Source organism: Emydura macquarii, unplaced genomic scaffold, assembly GCF_026122565.2.
Source record: "Emydura macquarii macquarii isolate MOO-44397 ecotype Brisbane River unplaced genomic scaffold, CSIRO-AGI_Emac_v2 contig_2156, whole genome shotgun sequence".
In the NCBI taxonomy this organism is placed as follows: domain Eukaryota; kingdom Metazoa; phylum Chordata; order Testudines; family Chelidae; genus Emydura; species Emydura macquarii.
The window spans coordinates 343556-364963 of record NW_027132293.1 but is presented as its reverse complement, the minus strand read 5'-3'; the positions used below and the strand labels follow the sequence as shown (position 1 = coordinate 364963).

At 41.9% G+C, this 21408-nt stretch overlaps 1 protein-coding gene across 8 annotated transcripts in view; it reads left to right on the top strand.

Moving 5' to 3' along the window:
* Positions 1-205: 205 nt before the first annotated feature.
* The window catches only part of LZTR1 (leucine zipper like post translational regulator 1), a 116738-nt gene continuing 95535 nt past the window's right edge, over positions 206-21408 (top strand). For all 8 annotated transcript variants that reach the window (XM_067558612.1, XM_067558610.1, XM_067558613.1 and 5 more), the window contains exons 1-6: positions 206-257; positions 1136-1215; positions 2462-2570; positions 5982-6065; positions 15807-15864; positions 20584-20723. In XM_067558612.1, the coding sequence (XP_067414713.1) occupies positions 208-257; positions 1136-1215; positions 2462-2570; positions 5982-6065; positions 15807-15864; positions 20584-20723 (521 nt within the window). In that variant the 5' untranslated portion in view covers positions 206-207. The remainder of the gene's footprint in view (positions 258-1135; positions 1216-2461; positions 2571-5981; positions 6066-15806; positions 15865-20583; positions 20724-21408) is intronic.

Sequence of the window (21408 nt, the reverse complement as noted above, 5' to 3'; positions counted from 1 at the left end):
TGCCAACAATGGGGTTGCTTGCACCTTCCTCTGGAGCATCTGGTACTGGCTACTGTGAGAGACAGCATACTGAACTAGCTGGATTGCTGCTGTGACAATTCCTGTTCCTACAAAGTTTCAGTGCTGCTGTAGTTCATCTTTGCTCTACAAATACTTATGTGGAACATTCATTATATCTTTCCCATCCTTTTCCATTGCAGAAAAACGATGTTGAATGACCTATTGAGATTTGATGTAAAGGATTGCTCTTGGTGCAGGTATGAGAATATTTCGCATGTTTATTACTGATTTAATTCCTGCCATAGAAGTCTACTGGACTTGACAGCTGTTGAAAATGGATTAGTTTAAGTAAAAGCTTCTTAAAGAGCAGGAGATTTTTCTGACTTTTTTTTGCCTGGAGTCAATGTTATTTCCGTTTCCATTTTGTTATATATTTATTGACTGTGAGTGAGATCCTCACCCTATTTCAGCTCCTTTATGCTAGGTAAATGGATGGGAATTAGGTACAGAGTCTTTAAGAGCTCCAGTTCCACTTGGGGGAGGACTACCCAGCGCAAGCATGATGGAAGACAGTCGTAGAGCTGACTTTTGAGAGTCCCTTTCCAATTCCTGGTGTAGGAGGTGTATCAGGGCCTGGGAGGGAGGGTGTGTCAGGGATGCTGCTGAGAGTCAGGACAGCACTGCTGCCCATAGAGCAGCCCAGGGAGGCTGCTCTAGTTTAGACACCCTCTCAAGGCTGTCTTAATTACCCAAGTGGCTGATCCAGCTCCCAGAGCAGTCCAGGATTGGGAAGGCTTAAAGCCACCTTAGTCCTACCCCTCCACCCTGGCTGTGAGTTGTAGGTTCTCTCACCATGTAGCTGTATAATATCATTGCAGAATTTATTTCAACGTTTATATTTAAGCTTTGCATGATATATTATTTAAAAAAACAGTTAATGTACCATAAAATCAAGGTCAGCATGATTAGAAAATATAGAACAAATGAAAATGCCCATTTATTAACACTGAAATAACTATTTCAGTTAATTGCCTTCCCAAAACAATATCTTCATACCTAACTCAAACTATTTCTTTGTGTACTTGAAACACACAAAGGAAGCAGCAGTCAACCCTATTTTTGTATCATCTCCCAGGGCTTTTACCACAGGGACCCCTCCAGCACCCCGGTATCACCATTCGGCAGTAGTCTATGGGAGCAGCATGTTTGTGTTTGGTAAGCCAGTAACAAACTCAGGCTTTGTGTATGATGAATGTTTCTGAGATTGTATCAAGCTGTTTTTTTAAAAGGGAGTGTTAACTTTAGGAGGTGTGTGGGCATGAATCAAAGATCTCCAGTTTGATAGGTGATGTATCTGTGCCTCACCTTCTCCATGGCTGATTTATAGTCAGAACTTCAGGTTTTAGTTTTTCTTTTGCTGTTTTGTGTAAAATAACAAATAACTCCTCAGGCCCCTAATTGCTGATTAGTGTTAGTTTAGCCAATAGATTGCCAGTGTGGACATGACTGACCACTATGGTGATGCAGTTGGTGCAAATACTCCTTCCATCACTGTCTTGCACAGTACCAGTCACTGCAGATATGGTCTGTGTGATCTCATTTCTGCATTCCACTATCCATGGATCAAGTTGTCCAGGAGCCTCCTCACCCTTCACGTAGCCCAGTGGTGCTCACTTGCAAGCCATTTTCAGAGAAGATAATTTTTTTTGTTCAGAGATATCACATTATGTTGCCATATGAACTACTACCAATATCCATACCTTCATATTTTTGTGGGGTGGGCAGCATGTGCAGAGCCAGCTAGAAACGTCCCATCACATCAGCTGTAGTGTACCAGTGGCTGTCTGAGCAGCTCTCTACACTAGGCATCAAACACAAGAACCTGTGCTGACAGAAGGCAAAAGACCTGAAGGGGGTGTCTAGAAATAAAGGACCATAATAACATGCCTTGAATTCTCAAAAGACCGGTCTGTTATAGAAGGAATTGGGCAACATCACCTCCGGGGAGCCTGCCGTTCATCCTGACATGGTGGCTGACAATGCTAACCCTTCTGGAGAGAGTCTCCAAGATGAAAAGGATAGAATGATTTGTGGCCTGTGCTGTACAGGAGGTCAGACTAGATGATCACAATGATCCCTTCTGGCCTTAGAATGTGTGACATGCACTTGGCTGCCTAGGGGTTTGGAGATGACCATCTAGGATTTGAACACTGACAGATGGGGCTTGTTAGGAAATGCAGCAGTTGAGATCCAAACAGCCCTAGGGTGTTTACAAAAATTCTTGGACTTTTTTGTAATGTAAAGATACAAAAGATAACTTTAATATAGCTCTATAATTCTATATGATAAACTGTTGAGTGGAGTTGTCATTTTCAAGTCAGCTATTTGCTAATGTTCATAATAACTAAGTATACATTGTGCCAAATGTGAAACCTAGTCTAACAAAATCGTTGTTATCCAGGTGGCTACACTGGTGATATTTATTCCAATTCCAATTTGAAGAATAAGAATGATCTTTTTGAGTATAAGTTTGCAACTGGCCAGTGGACAGAGTGGAAGACTGAAGGAAGGTAAGAGACTGGATGTCAATCTGTGCTTTTCAAAGGAACACGGGCTTCACTTAAGAAATAGTTGTAGTGGCAACAGTAGGAAATCCTGTTGTTACGTTTGCAAAATAGATAGTATAATCTCTTGTTATTATAGACTCATCTTTTGGGCTGAAGTTTTCCAAGCAGGGCATTTGCCCCAAAGTAAATGCTATTGGAAAGTTTCGCCGAAATCCATTAATCTGTTTTCAGTTCTATGACCAGATAATTTTTCCCTATATCTTGGAAACCTTTTGACCAAATAACCCTGAACTTGCCCCATAAAGTCTATCCCAATCCATGTTGCACTTTGAACAAGTGGTTCTTAAACAGAAATCTCTGCTCAGTGTTAAGTGTGGAAGTTATCACTCCTACCTAATACTGACTGCATTTGTAGCCCCAGCTGAGATCTGTAGTTTGGGCAACACATATTCTCATATCTCCTAAGGGCAGGATTTCAACTCATAATATTTAGGTAGGGTTTGGTTCATGAGCACTATCTGCTTGTCTAAGCCAGCAGATGACTGTGATGTATGCTAATCTCCTGTAGTTGGTCCAGAACTCTTTCTTGATTTGTAACAGCTAATTTAGACTTCCTTAATAGGTTACATAGCACAGTTAGAAGCTACCAATCATTTAAATCTGCTTCTGTACCATATAACTGGAGGACAGCTATGATGCCAATTTTTAAAAAAGCCTTCAGAGGCAATCCTGTCAATAACAGGCTGGTAAGCTAACTTTAGTACCAGGCAAATAGGTTGAAACTATAGGAAAGAACAACAACAGACACATAGATGAACACGATTTGTTGGGGAAGAATCAACGTTTAGAATTGTTTCAGGGAGTGAACAAACACGTGGACAAGGGTGAGTAAGTGGATATAGTGTACTTGGAGTTTCAGAAAGCCTTTGACAAGATCCCTCACCAAAGGCTCTTAAGCAAAGTCAGCAATCATGAGATGAGTGAAGTCCTTTCATGGATCAGTAAATGGTTAAAGATAGGAAACAAAGGGTAGGAATAAATGGTCAGTTTTCAGAGAGGTAAATAATGGTGTTCCCAGGTGTCTGTACTGGGACCAGTGTTGTTGTTCAAAATATTCAAAAATGATGTGGAAAAAGGGATAAACAGTGAGGTGGCAAAATTTGGAGATGATACAAAATTACTCAAGATAATCAAGCCCAAAGCAGATGGCGAAGAGTTACAAAGGGATCTCACAAAACTAGGTGACTGGGCAACAAATGGCAGATGAAATTCAATGTTTATAAATGCAAAGTAATGCACATTGGACAATACAATCCCAATTATACATATGAAATGATGGGGTCTAAATTAGCTGTTACCACTCAAGCAAGAGATCTTGGAGTCATTGTGGATGGTTCTCTGAAAACATCCGCTCAATATGCAGCAGCAGTCAAAAATTCAAACCGTGTTAGGAACCATTAGGAAAGAGGTAGATAATGTGACCGAAAATATCATAATGTTTCTTTCTATATAAATCCATGGTACACGCTTGAATGCTGTGTGCAGATCTGGTTGCCCCATCTCAAAAAAGATATATTGGAATTGGAAAAGATACAGAGAAGGGCAACAAAAATGATTAGGCGGTGTGGAACAGCTTCCATATGAGGAGAGATTAAAAAGACTGGGATTTTTCAGCGTGGAAAAGAGGCAACTAGGGGGGGATATGATAGCGGTCTATAAAATCTTGACTGGTGTGGAGAAAGTCAATAAGGAAATGTTATTTACTCCTTCACATAAACACGAGAACCCAATTAAATTAATAGGCAGCTGGTTTAAAACAAACAAAAGGAAGTATTTCTTCATACATTGCACCATTCAATTGTGAATGGTTCGTTGATTAATTTTGTTCTCAACATCTTGATTCTGTGCTAAATGAGTGCTCATATCTCCCTTCTTTTTACCCTCCCCTTTTGCTGTACGTTTAATGGCCTCCTGATTACTCTAGCCAACCTGTCCCCAAGGAGATTGGTTCATCCTCTGCTGAGGTGGAGGCCACCCAGAACAATACAGCCCCTTCTCCGTAAAGGAAGTGACTAGTGTTCCACAAACCAAAATCCTCCACCCCTCAACTAGCCTGCAGTTCACTTTTGGAATGTTTTGCCTTCTGTCTTCCTTCACTTGTGGGGCAGGAAGGATCTCCGAGAAGTTTATTTAGACATACTTGAGTACACTTCCGAGTTACCCAAACTCATCTATTATCTATTATCTATTATCTGCAAGATATCCCACAACAGAATGTCGTTAATGCTGATATGAACCATCACCAGTGGATTCTTGCCCATCAGCTTCAGAAGTCTATCCAATCTTAGAGTGATGTCTTGTTCTTGGCTCTGGGAAGGCAGCACACCATCCTGTTGTCTGCCTGTCCTTTGCAGAGTGTTCTTTCGATTCTTCTGAACAGTGAATTCCTAGCAAGGATTGTTGGTCTTTCGTAAACAGTTGGAGAACTCTTTGCAGGCAAGCTTGATCTCAGGGACTCCTTGACAAAATGTCCTCAAATTTGCATCACCAACACTACCTTGGGTCCCAATGAGACATAGCAATTTTTGAGATAATCTGAATATGTACATGGGTTTTACAGCACTTTGAAAAATTGGCTGAAACAGAAAGTTCTGCTCAATCTTAACTATGGACTCACTAGAACACCTTCATAAATAAGTCAGTCTATAAAATACTCCAGAATTTGGAATATGGAAATTAATTTTTCTTTTGCATGCCCTGTTGCAGTACATATTTTTATATAACCATCTATCACAAAAAATGTGCTGTGGGAAAATTAGTTGCTATTGAAAGAAACTACAGTAGCATTGACCACACACCTCATTTGGAACCAGAAGTATGCAATCAGGCAGCATTAGAGACAAAAAGAAAGACAAAAAAAAAAAGAGAGAGAGAGAGAGAAAATACAGCAATAGGACAGAACTATATTAATCGTAAACTACTGGGGGGGAAAAAGGAAAAGTGTTTTTTTTTTTTTTTTTTAAAAGATTTGACAGGGTAAGGAAACTTTCTCCCCTTGCTTCATTTAAATTAAGGTGGTTAAGCAGCATTTTTCTTCTTCATAGTAAAGTTTCAAATTGTGTATTAAGTCAATGTTCAATTGTAAACTTTTCAAAGAACAACCATAACATTTTGTTCAGAGTTATGAACATTTCAGAGTTATGAACAACCTTTATTCTCAAAGTGTTCATAACTCTGAGGTTCTGTTATAACAGTTCACTGTATTCTGAAATTGACCTTTCAGGAAGTCCTTGTGGGGCATTCATCCATGTTATGAGTGTAGTAGTTGGTCTGCAGTGCAGATCTGTGCTAACCAGACTCTGTAATAGCACTTGTTGTGCAGGCTAGATGCTAAATTTTATCTTCCTGTTGCAGATTGCCAGTTGCAAGGTCAGCTCATGGTGCAACAGTGTATAGTGACAAACTGTGGATCTTCGCAGGATATGATGGAAATGCACGGTATGTAGCAAAATCGCTTTCCTAAATCTCTTGCTTTGTAATGTCTTTCCAATCATTCAGTTCATACTTCTTTATAAATCCTTTCTCACTCTGAGGGATTTAAACAGTAATGGGAGCTTCCCTAGGTTTGGTCTTTTATTTCAAATGGAGTAAATATGTTTTCATTCACCAATCCCTTGTTCAAATAGCAAGCCCACTGACCGCAATTCTGGGCACCAGGGCAGAACAGTCAATGGCCACCCCTAGAAAGGGATGGCTGAGGTCTGATTGGGCTTCCACCAGAAGTGTTTAGCAAAAACAGCAAAAAAATCCTGTAGCACTTTAAAGACTAACAAATTTAATTTCTTCAGGCATAAGTTTTTGTGGGCTGTAACCCACTTCGTCAGATGTAAGGAGTGTGTGTGTGTGTGTGTGTGTGTGTGTGTGTGTGTGTGTGTGTGTGTGTGTGTGTGTGTGTGTGTGTGTGTGTGTGTGTGTGTGTGTGTGTGTGTGTGTGTGTGTGTGTGTACGTACACATACACCTCCTATGTGACGTCTATTCCTCACATCTGACGAAGTGGGTTACAGCCCATGAAAGCTTATGCCTGCAGAAATTAAATGTGTTAGTCTTTAAAGTGCTACAAGACTCTCATTGTTTTTGCTATATACAGACTAACATGGCTACCCCTCCAGAAGTTTTTACTTACTACTTCTGTGCCATGCAGATTCCCGGGTGGCTGAGGAGGTGGTATCTGCTACTCAGCTTCCCGATTCCCTTGGTTTCCACAGGGAGATTACTGATGAACCCTGCTCACTTGTCAGGTCTGCCTTCTGTGAAATCAACAAAGCCCTCTAAATCATGGCTTTAGCAGCCCTCATTTTGTTTCTTGGAAAGTAGCATTCTTAGGTTGTGGCCCAACAAAAGCACGTGAGGAGTCCATTTGATTTCAGTTAGTGAAGTGAATGGGACTACTCGTTTATTTGTACTATAGCAAGCTCCTACATGTTCAGTGGAGTTTGAGACCCCATTGTGCTAGGTGCTATACATAAACGTAGTAAGAGCTATTTCTTGCCACAAAGAGTTTGCATTCTAAACAAATAAAACATACAAAGGGTGGGAGAAAGTTAGTACTGTTTATATTTGTTAAATGCAAATAAAATAAAGACCAAACCAGTAATATAAACAGTTGGTGCTTTAAAAGGGCCAATTTCACAAAGATGAAAACAATCATGAGCCAGATTAGCTGGGGAGAGAATTTTAAACAGAAAAATGTGAATGATAATTGGGAATAGTTTCAGAACATTTTACTAGATCCCCTCAACACCACCAGCTACCCTGGTTAAAAATCCAGCCTGGTTTAGAGGGGAAGTCAAAGCAGATGCACAAACAAGGGGAAATTGATAACAGTAAATACAAATTAGATGCTAGGAATTGTAGAAAATTGATAAGGAAAGCAGAAGGACACAAGGAGCAGTCTTTGGCCAGCAAAGTTAAGGACAATAAATTGTAAAGTATATTAGGAACAAAAGGAACCCTCATAGTTGTATTGGTTCATTACTAGATGGAAATGGCCGAATTGTCAATAATTAGTAGAATTAATTTTTGTATATGATTTTGACAGCAATTAGTTTATTTGTAATAATGCAGAAGAGGCTGACATGTTCAGTACATTTCTGTTCTGTATTTGGGGAACAGGCTGATGTTGAAGAAATACTTTCCTTTTGAACAATAACTGAGGATGTTTAATAGTAGTCCTCAAAGTTAAACAGTTTTAAATTGGATGTCCAGATAACTTAGACTTCAGTAATGCATTTGACTTGGTACCACATGACATTTTGATTAAGAAACTAGAACAATATAAATTTAACATGGCAGATATTAAACGGATTAAAGACTGGTTAACTGACATGTCTCAAACTGTTATTACAAATTGGAAATCATCATTGAGTGGATATGTTTTTAGTAGGCTTCTACAGGGATCAGTTCTTGACCCTATGTGATCTGGAAGAAAAAATAAAATCCTTTATGGATAAATTTTGCAGATACCATTTCTCCAGTCTGTGTCAAATAATGAACAAGGCAGATCACTGATAGTTCACCAAGAAATCCAAATTACTGTGCTCAGGTAAACAGTACTTGTTTTAATACAGCCAACTGTGAAGGCATGCATCTAGGAACAAAGAATGTAGACCATAGTTTACAGGATGGGGGAAATGTACCCTGGGAATCAGTGACTCTAAAGAGACTTAGGGTTCGTGAGGATAATCAGCTGAACATGAGCTTCCTGTGGACACATTAGCTCTTCTGGCCACAAGTAACCCTTGGATGTATAAACATTGGAATATTGAATAGGAGTAGAGAGATTATAACAACTTTATATGTAACTGCTGCTGGAATACTGTGCCCAGCCCTAGTATTCACAGTTCAAGAAGGATGTTGATAAATTGGAGATGGTTCAGTGAAAAGAGAATTGTTAAAGAATTAGAAAACATGCCTTACACTGAGAGCTCAATATGTTTAGCTTAGCAAAGGAAAAGGTTAAGGGATGACTTGATCACAGTTGATATTTACTTACACAGGGAACAAAGTTTGATAATAGAGGGGCTCTTTATTCTAGCAGACAAAGGTATAACAAGATCCAATGGCTGGAAGTTGAATCTAGACAAATTCAAACTAAAAATGAGATGCAGTTTTTTTTTTTTTTTTAAAGTGCTAGTAATTAATCACTGGAACAGTTTATCAAGGGTAGTGGTGGATTCTACATCACTGACAATTTTAAAATCAAGATTATATGTGTGTCTGAACATCTGCTCTAGGGGCATGTCTATACTAGAGTCTTAAGTAGATCTGTTAGGTCAGTGTCTACACTACCATCCTTCTGTTGGTGGTGCACTGCTCACCAGGAGTGCTTCCACTGACTAAAGAGGGGCAATGTGGGGGTCTCGGCTCCGCACAGCTCCCCTTTGGGAGTCCAGCTGCCCCCGAGCTTACACCTTCCCACTCCCTGCTGGGGGTGGAGGACAGCTGCCCAGGCTTCTCACCTTTCTTGCCTTCTTGCCTGAGCTTCTCTGCTCCCTGAGTGGGAGCCAGAGTTGGGTGTGGGAGTCTGGGCAGCAGACTAGCTTGGGAGCATGGATCTAGGGGCAGCTGGGCTCTAGCTGCCTGGTTTTCTTGTCAGTTTCACAGCTTCAGCATTGAGCTGGGAAATTGACAAGGCAGCAAACAGCTGATGTAAGTAATGCAGTGTCTACACAGAGGCTGTCACCCTAACTATATGTGCTTTTCATGGAAGTGGGGTTATTGTGCCAGTGTAATAGCCAACTTACATCAGTGGGACAAGGCTGTAGTATAGACGCTGACATAATTAGTCGATGTAAGTTGCCTTACGTTGACTGTACTGTGTAGTGAAGACCAGGCTTAAGAATTATTATGGGGAAGTTCTGTGGCCTGTGTTATACAGGAGGTCAGACTAGATATCCACATTAGTCCTTTCTGGCTTGGAATCCAAGTTCCTTCCTCACATTCTGCCCTGACTCCAAGGGATGCGAAAAAACCCTCTAGCACTCCTTTGATGCTCCTAGGGTCCTGAATGCCTACTTCACCTGAATGCAAAAGTTCAGAAAGCACATGTGAATAGATGCCTTTGCCTGCCTTTCTCTGCAAACACTGCCTTCATACGCCACTATTTTCCCATAGTTTAGCTTTATTTACAAAGTAACGAACAGAACCACATAGGGTATATCTACATTGCAATGTAAGCCCAGGCCCAGATTTAGGCTTAAACTCCCACTTCCGTCTACTCTCAGACTTGGGCCTAGACCTAGGTTCTTAGGACCCTGTGGGGCTGGAGGGTTTGGGTCTGAATCAAGCCAAGACCTAGGGTTCAAGCCCTGTTGCTTTGTGGGATATATTGAGACCTTTTCACTCTGGTTGTGGGTGCTGCCAAAAATATCCCACAATCCCGTGGGCCAACTTCCTTTGTCCTCTCTATCCCCAAGAATTTCCATTCAACTCCAGAGAGATGGAAGCAGCCCCATTGGTGTAGTGCAGCAGCTTGGTGAGTCAGTGTTTAACCCTTCCATTGTCTTCTGAACACGGAGCTGCAAACACACCATCAGAGAACGTTCTGTGTTTGCAGTGAAGACTGAACAGAAATCTTTTGCAGAGCATGCTGCTTCATGGTCTTGGGAGCACAAATGGATTTTGGTAAATCTCTGGTGCGAGACCAGAAAACAGTGGACTTTATTAAAAGTACTAGGAATGACTCCACATACCAGCAAATAGTGAAGAATCTGTCAACATTGCAAATTTACTGGACCGGTGACCAGCGCAAGGAGCAGATTAAGCGACTCAGGACTGAGTACAAGAAAACCAGGGACTAGAACTGCACCTTGGGCAACTTGCTGACATCATGCATGTTTTATGATGAGTTTCATTGGGTGCTGTGCACAGCAAAGGAAGTGGTGGTGCCTGATGACCTGGTCAGCTGGGACTGTGCCCTCCTGGGCACGGGATCCAGTTTGGGGACTGATGGGAGCCAGCAACAGGCGCCAAGTGAGTACAGTTGAGTGACTGCTGCTCCGAAGTTGAAGCAACTGCTGCAGGAGCAGCACATCCTGGGGCTGTAGTCAGAGGAGCTGCTTGATACACCCCTCCCCAAGGAGCAGCCAGCTGCAGAGTCTGCAATAGACGTGGAAAGGACAGAAACTGCCCCTGAGTCCAGTAAGTTTCTAACTCCATTTTAATGTTTATTAATACAGTAATGGGAGGGATTTTTGTTCTGTGAACCAATGCAAAAGTTATTAGAAGCCCTCACTAGTAGCGTGTATCTGCTAATGCCTGATTGTATGCCACCAGCAACTTGACTCGCTCTCCTTCACCACATGGAATTCAAATTGGCCACCAGGAAATGCAAACAATAAAAACTCCTTGATAGTGAACTCTTATTTCAGAAGGCAGATTTTTGCTAGGGCGTTCCTGTTGCATAAAAATAACCTGAAATTGCCATGCCTGTAAGTATGCTACTCTAACCACTCAATGGTGTAATGAGCCTTCTGGAAACAGTGATCTGTGGTGGAAATGTGTTCCATTTACATATCTAGTCCATTTCAGTTAATGGTGGTGCATGTAGTCTATAGGTGACAAAATCATTTGTGCCAGGTTGAAGTGGGGTTTAAAATTTTGTGCAGAAATGGAGGGTAAGGAGGATGGTTGTGGAATTCTGTGCTGTGGCATGCAACCGGCCATAACAGGCTAAGCCATCTGGAAGCTAACAGAGCATCCTGTTGATTTTTTTCTTGAATTCTGACCTAATCCTGGGTGCTGATACCAGTAAACTTTTCCTGAAGCAGGAATATTTTCGAGGGCCACTTTGGTAGCTGATCAGCCCGCTCCACTCATAGATGTGCTGTTCAGTCACTGTATTTGAATGCTTCAGCTGCATACGCTGCAGGATTCCCACCAGCAGCTTGGAATAACATCTCCCTTTGCCAGTTGGGCACCACAAGAATTTGTCCTCCAACATATGGACAGCCTGAAATGATAGAAAATGTTTTTGTAGCGCAGCCGCTGGTGTCACCCCCTCAAACCCAAGTAGTTCTACAACTTTTAGAAAACAAAAAACAGCTTTGAATTTTGAACTTACTGTTGTGTCTGTGCATCTTTTGCTGCAACTAATGAGGCTGTGTCCATGGAGCGTCAGTGGTCTGGGGCTTCCCTCACACAATATATTGAAGTTCAGTTTGCAAAAGTAAACATTTTATGTCCTTGAAATTCCACAAAGATATCTTTCTGTGCTCCTGCACTGAGCTATTTGAGACAGTAATCCTGTATCTTGTCCTATTCCAGGCTCCTCAACCTGTACTGGCTGCAGGCTCCACAGCTTGCCCAAACTGCAGCTAATGTGCCTTCACAGACTGTACCAAGAGGAAGCATTTCTGTGATGAACTTATGGTTGAAGTTCTGAAGAGGGCCAATGAGCAGGTCCAGTACCATAGACAGAGGGACTTACGGCGAGAGGAGAGGCAAGGGGAAAGGCTCAGGCTGGCTGCACAGCTTGAGGACAAGATTTCACCATGGGAGCAGGCACTCGCTTTGCAGTTCCTGGAACAGGAACGGTAGCTAAGGGAGGCGGACAGAGCTGAGCAGAAAAAGCTCTTTGAGAGGCTGACATCACTAATGGCCACAAGAGTAGTGGCTCCTGCTGCATCACCCAACCATGGACTGAGTCCCCTGCATGGTAGCCTGTGATGCAGTCCAGAAACCGCTTTGAAAACTCCGTGGCTGGGTGGCCCAGGTAATTGGGCTGCCCCATGCAGCCATCCATTTTGAGCCCTTCCCCTGTGGTTACCTCAACCCTCTTCCTCCCCCTCCCCCACCACCAAGGGAAGAAAGGAGAATGGGGAGCCAAGGGATATGCACTATAGGGAGTTTCTATCTTGTACATGGTTTCGTTGTTCATGCATTGGTTTTTTTTTTCTTTAAGGTGTTTAGGTGTGGTAATGGCTAGAGCCCTGCAAATCCACGAACCATTTTTTGCAGCTTGCAGATCGGGTGGTTTCGGAGGTCATGGTTAGACTTTCCAGGACCTCTGTAACTTTTGGGGCAGGGCTGGAGCAGCTGATCAGCCAATAGGCGGCAGCTGGGCTGAACAGGTGATCTTCTGTTTGGAGTGGTAGGGCTCAACAGCTGATAGAGGGCGGCTGGCTGCAAACAGCTGATTGGTGGTAGGGATGTGGATACATCTAAAAGAGGGAGGGCGGATTGTGGGTTGGGTAGAAGTTTGTTCTTGTGGATGTGGATTGGATGCAGATCCACATTTGTATCTGCGCAGGATACAGTGTTGTACTTTTGTAATATATGTTTATAAATAAAGCTTTTTATTTAATCAAGAACGTTTCTTGCTATCACTGCATCACACCATACAATGGGCAAGTAAAACAATTAAAGGTAAACATGTGATCAGGGATAATTAGGAATTAGTACGCAAATGCTATTTTATTCCTCAATACAATTATCTATATTAGTCCATACTTCAGTCACTTCCTTACATCAATTCATATTGTGAATCACCCTCCCCGCCGTTTCATAAGTGGTCATGTCATGCATAAGTACATTGCATGGCAGTCAATCCCTTACTCCTCCCCAAGCTCTGAAACCCACTCACAATCAATGAGCCCCATCCCTACCACCCCACAGGCACATTCATAAAAGTACTATTCCCCCTTTTCCAATGGCCCCTGCACGTCTGTAATGTGGGGAGCACAAAGCATCTCTGACGTTTGTTGCCTGGCTCCAGCTGTGGTGAATGCACTTTCTGGCTGCATGTATCAATTCAGCGACCCCTTGCTGTCATAGGTCCATTCAGGGGGAAATGGCTCACCTATGCCTTCACAAAGATTGTGATGAGCACAGCAAGCTACGGTGATGTGGACAGCTTTGATGATACTGGCATCCAAATGGGTCTGTAAATATCTCGGATGGGATTTCAGTCTGCTGAAAATACATTCAACAACCGTTCTACACCTGTTTGCCTCGGAAACCTCTGCAACCACTTTAACCACAGTTGACTTTCGAACATCAAAGCTGGTTGGCAATGGACCTGTATCAGTCTGGGGTAGCCAGCTTCCAGATGGCATTAGCAGCCTGCTTCTGGACTGGGATGACCAGCCTGGTGTATCTTTCTGCTGGAGGGTTGGGGCAAGCTGCTTACAAAGTTCCAGAAATGTAGCTTTCTTCATGCAAAAGTTCTGGACCTGTTGCTGGTCATTCCAGGTCTGCATGACAGTGTCAGCCTAGCAGTCTGTGCTTGTAGCCCTGCTCCAGAAGTGCTGGTTTACATAGGGAGCATCAGTGGCTGTACCAAGTGTCATGAGCAGCATCAATCCATTTCTGTGTCCTCCTCCACCTGCTCCAGGGTAAGCTCTGTCTGGTGCCTCTGGTGGGTCAGAAAATGCCATCAAAATGTCCTCCGGTGTCTCATGGCAGCTCTGCTTTTTTCCTGACACAGATGTGAAAGTGCAAACAAGGGAAGTTCTTCAAAAGGTACCTCCTCCATGTTGCTGGCTCTGGTAGCTGGTAGCGCACAGACCAAAGTGACAGCTCATCAGGATATTTTGGCAAGCTGTTCGAAGTTCCTGTAAAGTGCAGGGTGGGCGGTCAAGTTTTTCCCACAGTGCACCACAGTCAAAAGGCTAGAGCAGCCACATTTTTGGGAGCGTGCTAAGGAGTCTGGGATATGGTTGGTTTGACTTGTCTGAATGCTGTCACGTGGACACTGGAGCCCTAGGTTTGAGCCCAGGTTTGAAAAGTCTTACCATAGGGCTAATAATCAGTGTAGATGTTCATGCCTAGGATTTGCTAAACCAGGATCAGCTGACTCAAGTCCCACTAACCCTAGGCTTACATTGCAATGTAGACATACTGCAGTTGAACATCTTGGCTTGCCTGTGTTACCTGACTCGGGTTCCCCCAAGTTCAGGGACCCCCCCCAGGAGGCAGGGGCTCCAGCCCGAGCCTAAAAATCTACACTGCAATTTTACATCTCTCTGAGCCCAAGTGAGCTGACACAGGCAAGCCACAGGTGTTTAACCGCAGTGTAGATGTGCCCTTAAGGACCCAACCCAATTTACTGTGCTTTTCCTTAGGGATTTTGTACAGCTCAGACTAAGCACCGAACTCTTTTTAGTACAGATTTTTTTTTTTCTTGCCACTAAGCTATTCAGCATCCACTATCTCTTGTAAGGATTTTAGGATTGGAAAAGTAAATACTCTGTTTTTATTTTTCTTAGTGAGAGCCTTAGCAGAGGGGTCAGAGCCCTCAGGTTTTCCCATTTGAAACTCCAGCCTTTATTTACCTTACTAATGAACTCATTTATATCCTCTGTGTTGAAAACCTGGAGAGAGGTACTGAGTCTGAGTCCCTGGGAGAGGAGTCAGGAAAAGAAGGTCGTCTCTGGAGTCATTCTTAAGTCTAATGGAAGCATTTTTTCTGGGTGGTTAGGTGAGAAGAACAGATCATTTTGAGGAGTTATTCAGTTCCTAGGTAGGGGGCTTATTCCCAGGAGTCTTCAGGATGACTGGAAGAAGATAAGCTGGGTAGAAGAACCAGGAATGAGGGTTCCCTCCCAGCTTATTGTGACCATGTTAGCAGCATCTCATTGATGAGCATGAGTCCCTAGGCAGACAAACATCAGGGAAGGGAACATTCCTGAGGCGTTGGGGTTTACTGGTATTGAGAGTGGCATAGTCAAATTTGGGCTCGCCAATAGACTGATGTGAATAATGGGTTCCTCATCTAAAATGCCCTTGAAGTGGGCTTTGGCCACATCACTAATCACTGTGGTCAGTGTCTGAAGTTGCCAGTGGGTGATGGAAAGGAAGGAGGGAGCAGAACAGTAAAAAGGAAGATTTCTGCTGAAATCTCATGGGTTAGCAGCCCAAATCCTCAAGCTCTAAGTGTAGAGTTGTTCACTGTAGTACAAAAGCAACCAGACTGGTGCTGTAAAACTGTTCTGGGTTTACATGGGATGATCCTGTAAAATAATAAAATCTTGAGCCTGTTGGTAGCTTTTGTGGCATGGCTAGTGCACCAGTCAGTCTCTAGACAAGTGGATTCCTGCTGCATGTAAGAAGGGGGAATGCTTCTGAGGTTTGGACTTCTGTCACTGATGACCGATGTCTTTGCTCATTACAACTTCACAAGATAAAAATAACCAACCTGAAGAAACTTTTAAATCTGATATTGTTTTTATATAATCTAGGTTAAATGATATGTGGACGATTGGCCTACAGGACAGAGAGCTAACATGCTGGGAAGAGGTAAGCCCTGAATCGCAACTGTACAGCACTTCCTCCTAGTGTGTGTACATAATTTATTTTACATTTTGTATTTCAGATTGAATTACTATTTCGTCAGAATATTATTTCATACATATTTAGCAGGAAACCGAATATTTTTGTTTCCGCTGCGTGCAGATTTGATTTCAGCTTCAGTTTTTCCTTTCAGTTGGAGAAACCAAGCATAATTTGAACCTTTGTATACATTTAGTAGATATTTGAAGGCCAGAAAGGACCTTTATGATCATCTAGTCCGATCACCTGCATAGCACAGACCAGAGAATTTCACAAGTGATTCCTGCATCAAGCTCATAACTTCTGGTGGAGCCTAGGGCGGATCTCAAAGATATGCAGGAATCACGTGGTGAAATTCTCTGGCATGTGCTATGAGACACCCAGTCCTGTCCTAATTTTAAAACTTCAGGTGATGAAGAATCCTTGATATCAGTGAGTATATTGTTCCAATGGTTAATTACTATCACTAGGAAAAATGTCTTATTTCTAGCCTGAATCTGTCCCGCTTCATCTTCCAGCTTGGATCTTGGGTCTTGTTATGCCTTTTTCGGCTAGATTACAGTCCTTTACTATCAAAAATCTTCTTTCTAGGTGGATATTTATAGACTGTGATTAGGTCACCTTTTAATCTCTCCTTGGATAAATAAACTGAGTTTCTGCAATCCCTAACTCCAAGGCGATTTTCCAGACCTCTAGCCATTTTTGTAGTATTTTCTGACCCCCGTTAAACTTGTCAACCTTTTTAAAAAAAAATATGAGGACACCAAAACTGGACAATAAATCAATGAACCGCTGGGAAAGTTTAAGAGGACAGATATTTAAAACTGTAAAGAGGATGACCTATGTAACTATAGGCCACTTAACTTGACATTGATCCTGGGCCAAATAATGGAAAAGCTGATAGGAGATGCAGTCACTAAAGATTTAAAGGATGGCAGTATAATTAGTGCCAATCAATATGGTTTGATAGAAATTAAGTTGTCAAACTTGATATTTTTGATGAGATTACAGGTTTGGTTGGCAATGGTAATTCTGTTGACATAATATATTTAGACTTTGACTTTGTACCACACCATATTCTGACTACAAAAATTATATGCAAAATGAAGAAAGCACACTAAATGGGTTAAGTACGAGCTGACTGGTAGACCACAGAAAGTAACTCTAAATGGTGAATCACTATTCTGTAGTGGCACTTCTAGTGGCATTCTCTAAGAATCTCTTCTTGGCCCAATGCTACTCAATATCTTTATCAATGATCCAGAAGAAAATAAAATCTTGCTGGTAAAGAAGAATTGGCAGGTCAGTTCTACTTAGTGATCTGGTTTGTATCGTTAAGCTGGACTCATTTGAACAACATGTATTTTTAATACAGCTAAATGGAAGGTCCCAATAATGATCACCCTTTTAGCTTCACTTCCATTGGAAGTATTGGAAGGCAATGGCCGTTTAGGAAGTGGGAGTTTTAACCGAGGGGAGTGTGGCTTCGTTTCCACTCAGAACAATGGGGCATAGCAGCCACTAAACTTGTCATACCCTCTTCTCCATCCAAAATGCTGCTGCCAAAATCACCCTTCTCACCAATTGCTTTGATCATGTGATCCCCCTCTAAAGTCACATCAACAGCCCCCATTGCTGCGGTGAGTATCAAGTTTAAATTTCTCATCCTTGCTTCCTACATCAGTGTTTCTCAACCTTTTAAGTAACAAGTATCCCCTAACTTCTGAAAATTTTAATAAGTACCCCAACACTCAATTTTCCACTGTGAGAAATACAACTTTTTTCCCCTTTATCACTGGACGACTATTTCTCGTAAAGCAGGAGAGTTCTAAGTTCTGCAATGTTGTGTGGCTGTGGCAGATCACAAAACCCCCTCCTGTTTCTCCCTTCCTTCCTCCTCTCCTTCCTCCGCATAGGAGCAAAGGTCAATGCCAGCCAATTACTATGGCCTGATGGTGGGGTCATGTTGTGTTTTCCTCACACAGGCGGGAACTTGTGCCTGCTCATACCTCACAAGTGGCCCACCAGAGTGGATAGCAGCGCTTCCCATGGCTGTCCCTAGGGGGGTGTGGGCCTGGGGCAAATCACATGGTATGGGCTACTTGCCTCCCAGCTGGGACTGGGTGGGAAGCAGGTGACTGCCACTTGGCTTCCCTAGAAGTCAGCGGCTGCTGCTCACCTCCCTTCACTGGGTTTTTCACTGTGTACCCCCTGCCTGTGTCTCGGGTACCCCAGGTTGAGAAACTGTCCTACATCACGCCTGTATCTGTGCCCCAGTCTCTCCTTGCTCCTTTTGGCATGCCTTCCCCAAGCCAGTTTTGTGAGGCAACCTCCCTCTCCTTACTGGAATTCCTGCTGAAATGTCACTTCTGTTGTGAAGCCTATGAGGAAAAGTGAAAACAACCCAAATCCTATAATTATCAATTTGCGTACATTCCTGATGATGACGATGTATTATTTCTATTATTGTGCCTCGGACTGTGACCTGAATGATCTTGCCATTGACTCCCCTGTCCTTTGTCTTGTCTTCCCTCTCCCTTTTTGCCTGTTTTTGACTCTCACTTGTATCAGGTTGAAGCTTGATGCAACCCCATACTCTGAGTGTCCCTAGCCTGTTTACCAAAAATTGGGAACGGTAAAAAATTGACGGGGGTTGGATCACTCAATGATGGTCTGTTCTGTTCATTCCCTCTGAAGTACCTGGCATTGGCCACTGTTGGAAGCCCAGATACTGTGCTAGATGGACTATTTATCTGACCCTGTATGGCCATTCTTACGTTATTTGTATTTAATTTTTCAGGGCAGAGCCTGTATCTGCACTTGTTTCTCTGAGGTGCCCTCCACATTTTTGGGCACTCAGAAATAACACAAGGTCTCAGTATCTTTCTTCTTCCCCCCATCCTGCATGTTGTTTTGGTGGGGTATTTAATGGAAAGTCTGCAAAGAGAGCAGAAAACTTGGGTGATACGCTCTTCACAGCTTGTGTTGCTGAGTTTGTGGATAGTTGTGTTCTGAATCTGTTGTTTTTTCAAAATTGATCGTTTCATTCCAAGGTATGATATGTTAACATAACGTAACCAAGCTGTAGATCACAAATGTGTCTGTCACTGTGGCACATGTGAATTTGATCCCATAATTCCAAACAGCTTCACATATTTCTTCAGATGCTAAAAGCCCCAGTTCCCTCTTGCTCAGTTGCCAGGACTTCCACCTCTTCACTGTCAATTTCTGTAATGTTGTGTTGCCAGTACAAAATCTGCAGCACACTGAAAAATGGTGAATATGGAGACAACATAAGATAAATTGACATTAGTATCAAAATAAATAACATAGACCACTGCACTGACTGTATTAATTTTCAAATTTAATTAAATGAGAAATTCAATTTTTAATGTAACGAGCTATCACAGAGGAGAGGAGGAATGAATGTCAAGCATTTTCACCTTCACTTTATTTTAAGGAATCTTGACTGTCTGGAGGTGGAGTTATTATATTTCAGTACTAATCAATTGTCGCTCAAACTTTTTTTTTTTTTTTTAAGTCATCCCTGTAATGGTCCCAACTGAAGTTTGGCAAATGGTGTCACAAGTATAATTGTCATTGCATGAGACTCAAATCTTTCAGAAAGTATGAACTTCTGATTTGCTTGAAATCTGGCTTTGAGTCATTATTAGTCTTTCACAGGCTTGGAAAAGAGCTGCTGTGAACTCCACCTTTTGTGCTGGTGTGAAAATAGACTTAATTTAAAAAAAAACAACAAAAAAAAAAACTAGAGCGCTTCCTATCCAGTTGTCCTGATATACTCACGGAAACCAAGAAATCTTAATTTTTTTAATCATGTCTTATTCAAAAACGTTTACTCTTACAACCACCATCACCCAATTAGTATTTTTCCTAATCTGCACTTTACCAAAGGAAACTCTACCATGTTACATGAGAGAGGAAGGAGGCTTTTAGGGTTAAGGTACTGGACTAGAGCTTAGATGTGGGTTCAGTTCTCAGCTTTCCTACAGACTTTGTGTTACCCTTGAGCAAACCTCTGTGCCTGGATTTCCTATCTGTAAAATGGGGATATTTCCAGTCTCCCACATTTTTCAGTCTTGTCCCAAAGAGCTTTCAATCTTAAATAAGCCGGAATAGTTATTATTAAAATATAACTAAACCCATATGTAAGTCCCCTAGGTTTATTGTAGTATATGTAGGCAAACCCAGAGCAGAGGCACTCAGATTTAAGTGGATTTGCATACAAATCTGTCATGACTTGATGAGTTTCTGAAGGTCATGTAACCTATTCAGTGAGATGCAAAGCATGTTCATGGTACGTCTTTAGACACAACAAATCCTGCATCTTGGCAGGTGTTTAGATGACCCTTGCGGTCCTTCTAACCCTATGATTCTATGATCGTCTCTTGAATTACTTTAACCAACTTTAACTATTATTTTGCAAGATGCTTTATTTAAGTCAATACTACACTTTTAAGTGAATAAACTAAGGCTCTATCTACATACTTCAACCAAACTGGTGTCATCGTTGGCTGGAAACATGATTTTGTGTTCACACACTACGTGGTTACTCTTTACCTAACCGAGATCAGCAGTTAATACTGCAGTTTGCATGTGTACATAGAGTCTTACAGTAGAGTTTGAAAACTATAATAATTTAGTGTGGATTTTGCTACTTTTTAGATTGAACAGAGTGGTGAGATCCCTCCTTCCTGCTGTAATTTTCCTGTGGCTGTTTGCAAAGACAAGATGTTTGTTTTTTCTGGCCAGAGTGGAGCAAAGATCACCAATAATCTCTTTCAATTTGAATTCAAGGAAAAAATGTAAGTGCCAACATTTGTTTCAAGTAAAATACACATAGTAATTCAGCTGCTCAGGGTGAAAAAAGTACATAGTGAAAGATACTGAAAGAACAGTTTGTATTTCATAAATAAGAAAGGCAGTTCTTTCTAATTTCTTTGATTTTTAGTTGGGGACTAATTGGGCTGGCATTTGGATAATTTTTTAGCAATAATATAATAGTGTGACAATATGCTTTGGCTAGATATAGACCATTTTCTACAGAAGAACACTCTCATAGATTCATTTGAAATAATAGCCAGTGGGCACAATTTTCAGATCTGGATGCCTAATGATAGGTATCTAGGTATGGATTTAAGAGCCTAAGTAGAAGTGGGCTGATTTTTCAGGGGTGCTAAGCAACCTCTGTTCCCATTGAAGTTAATGGGAGTTATAGATGCTCAGCATCTTTGAAAATCAGATAACTTAAGGATTTAGGAGCGTAACCTTAAGCTTCCAATTTTAAAAATCTTGGCTAATGCCTTTTCAGGTACTCTGAGTTACATTTGACCCAAAACAGCAGGGAAATATCAAGAGTACACAATCAATACATTGTTATGAATCATGGTTTCCTCATTCAGCACTTAAAAAGTCCAGCCTTCTTAGACATTATCACCATGTGGAGCTCTCAGGAATGTCATACCATATATGTCTCATAGGAGTAACATA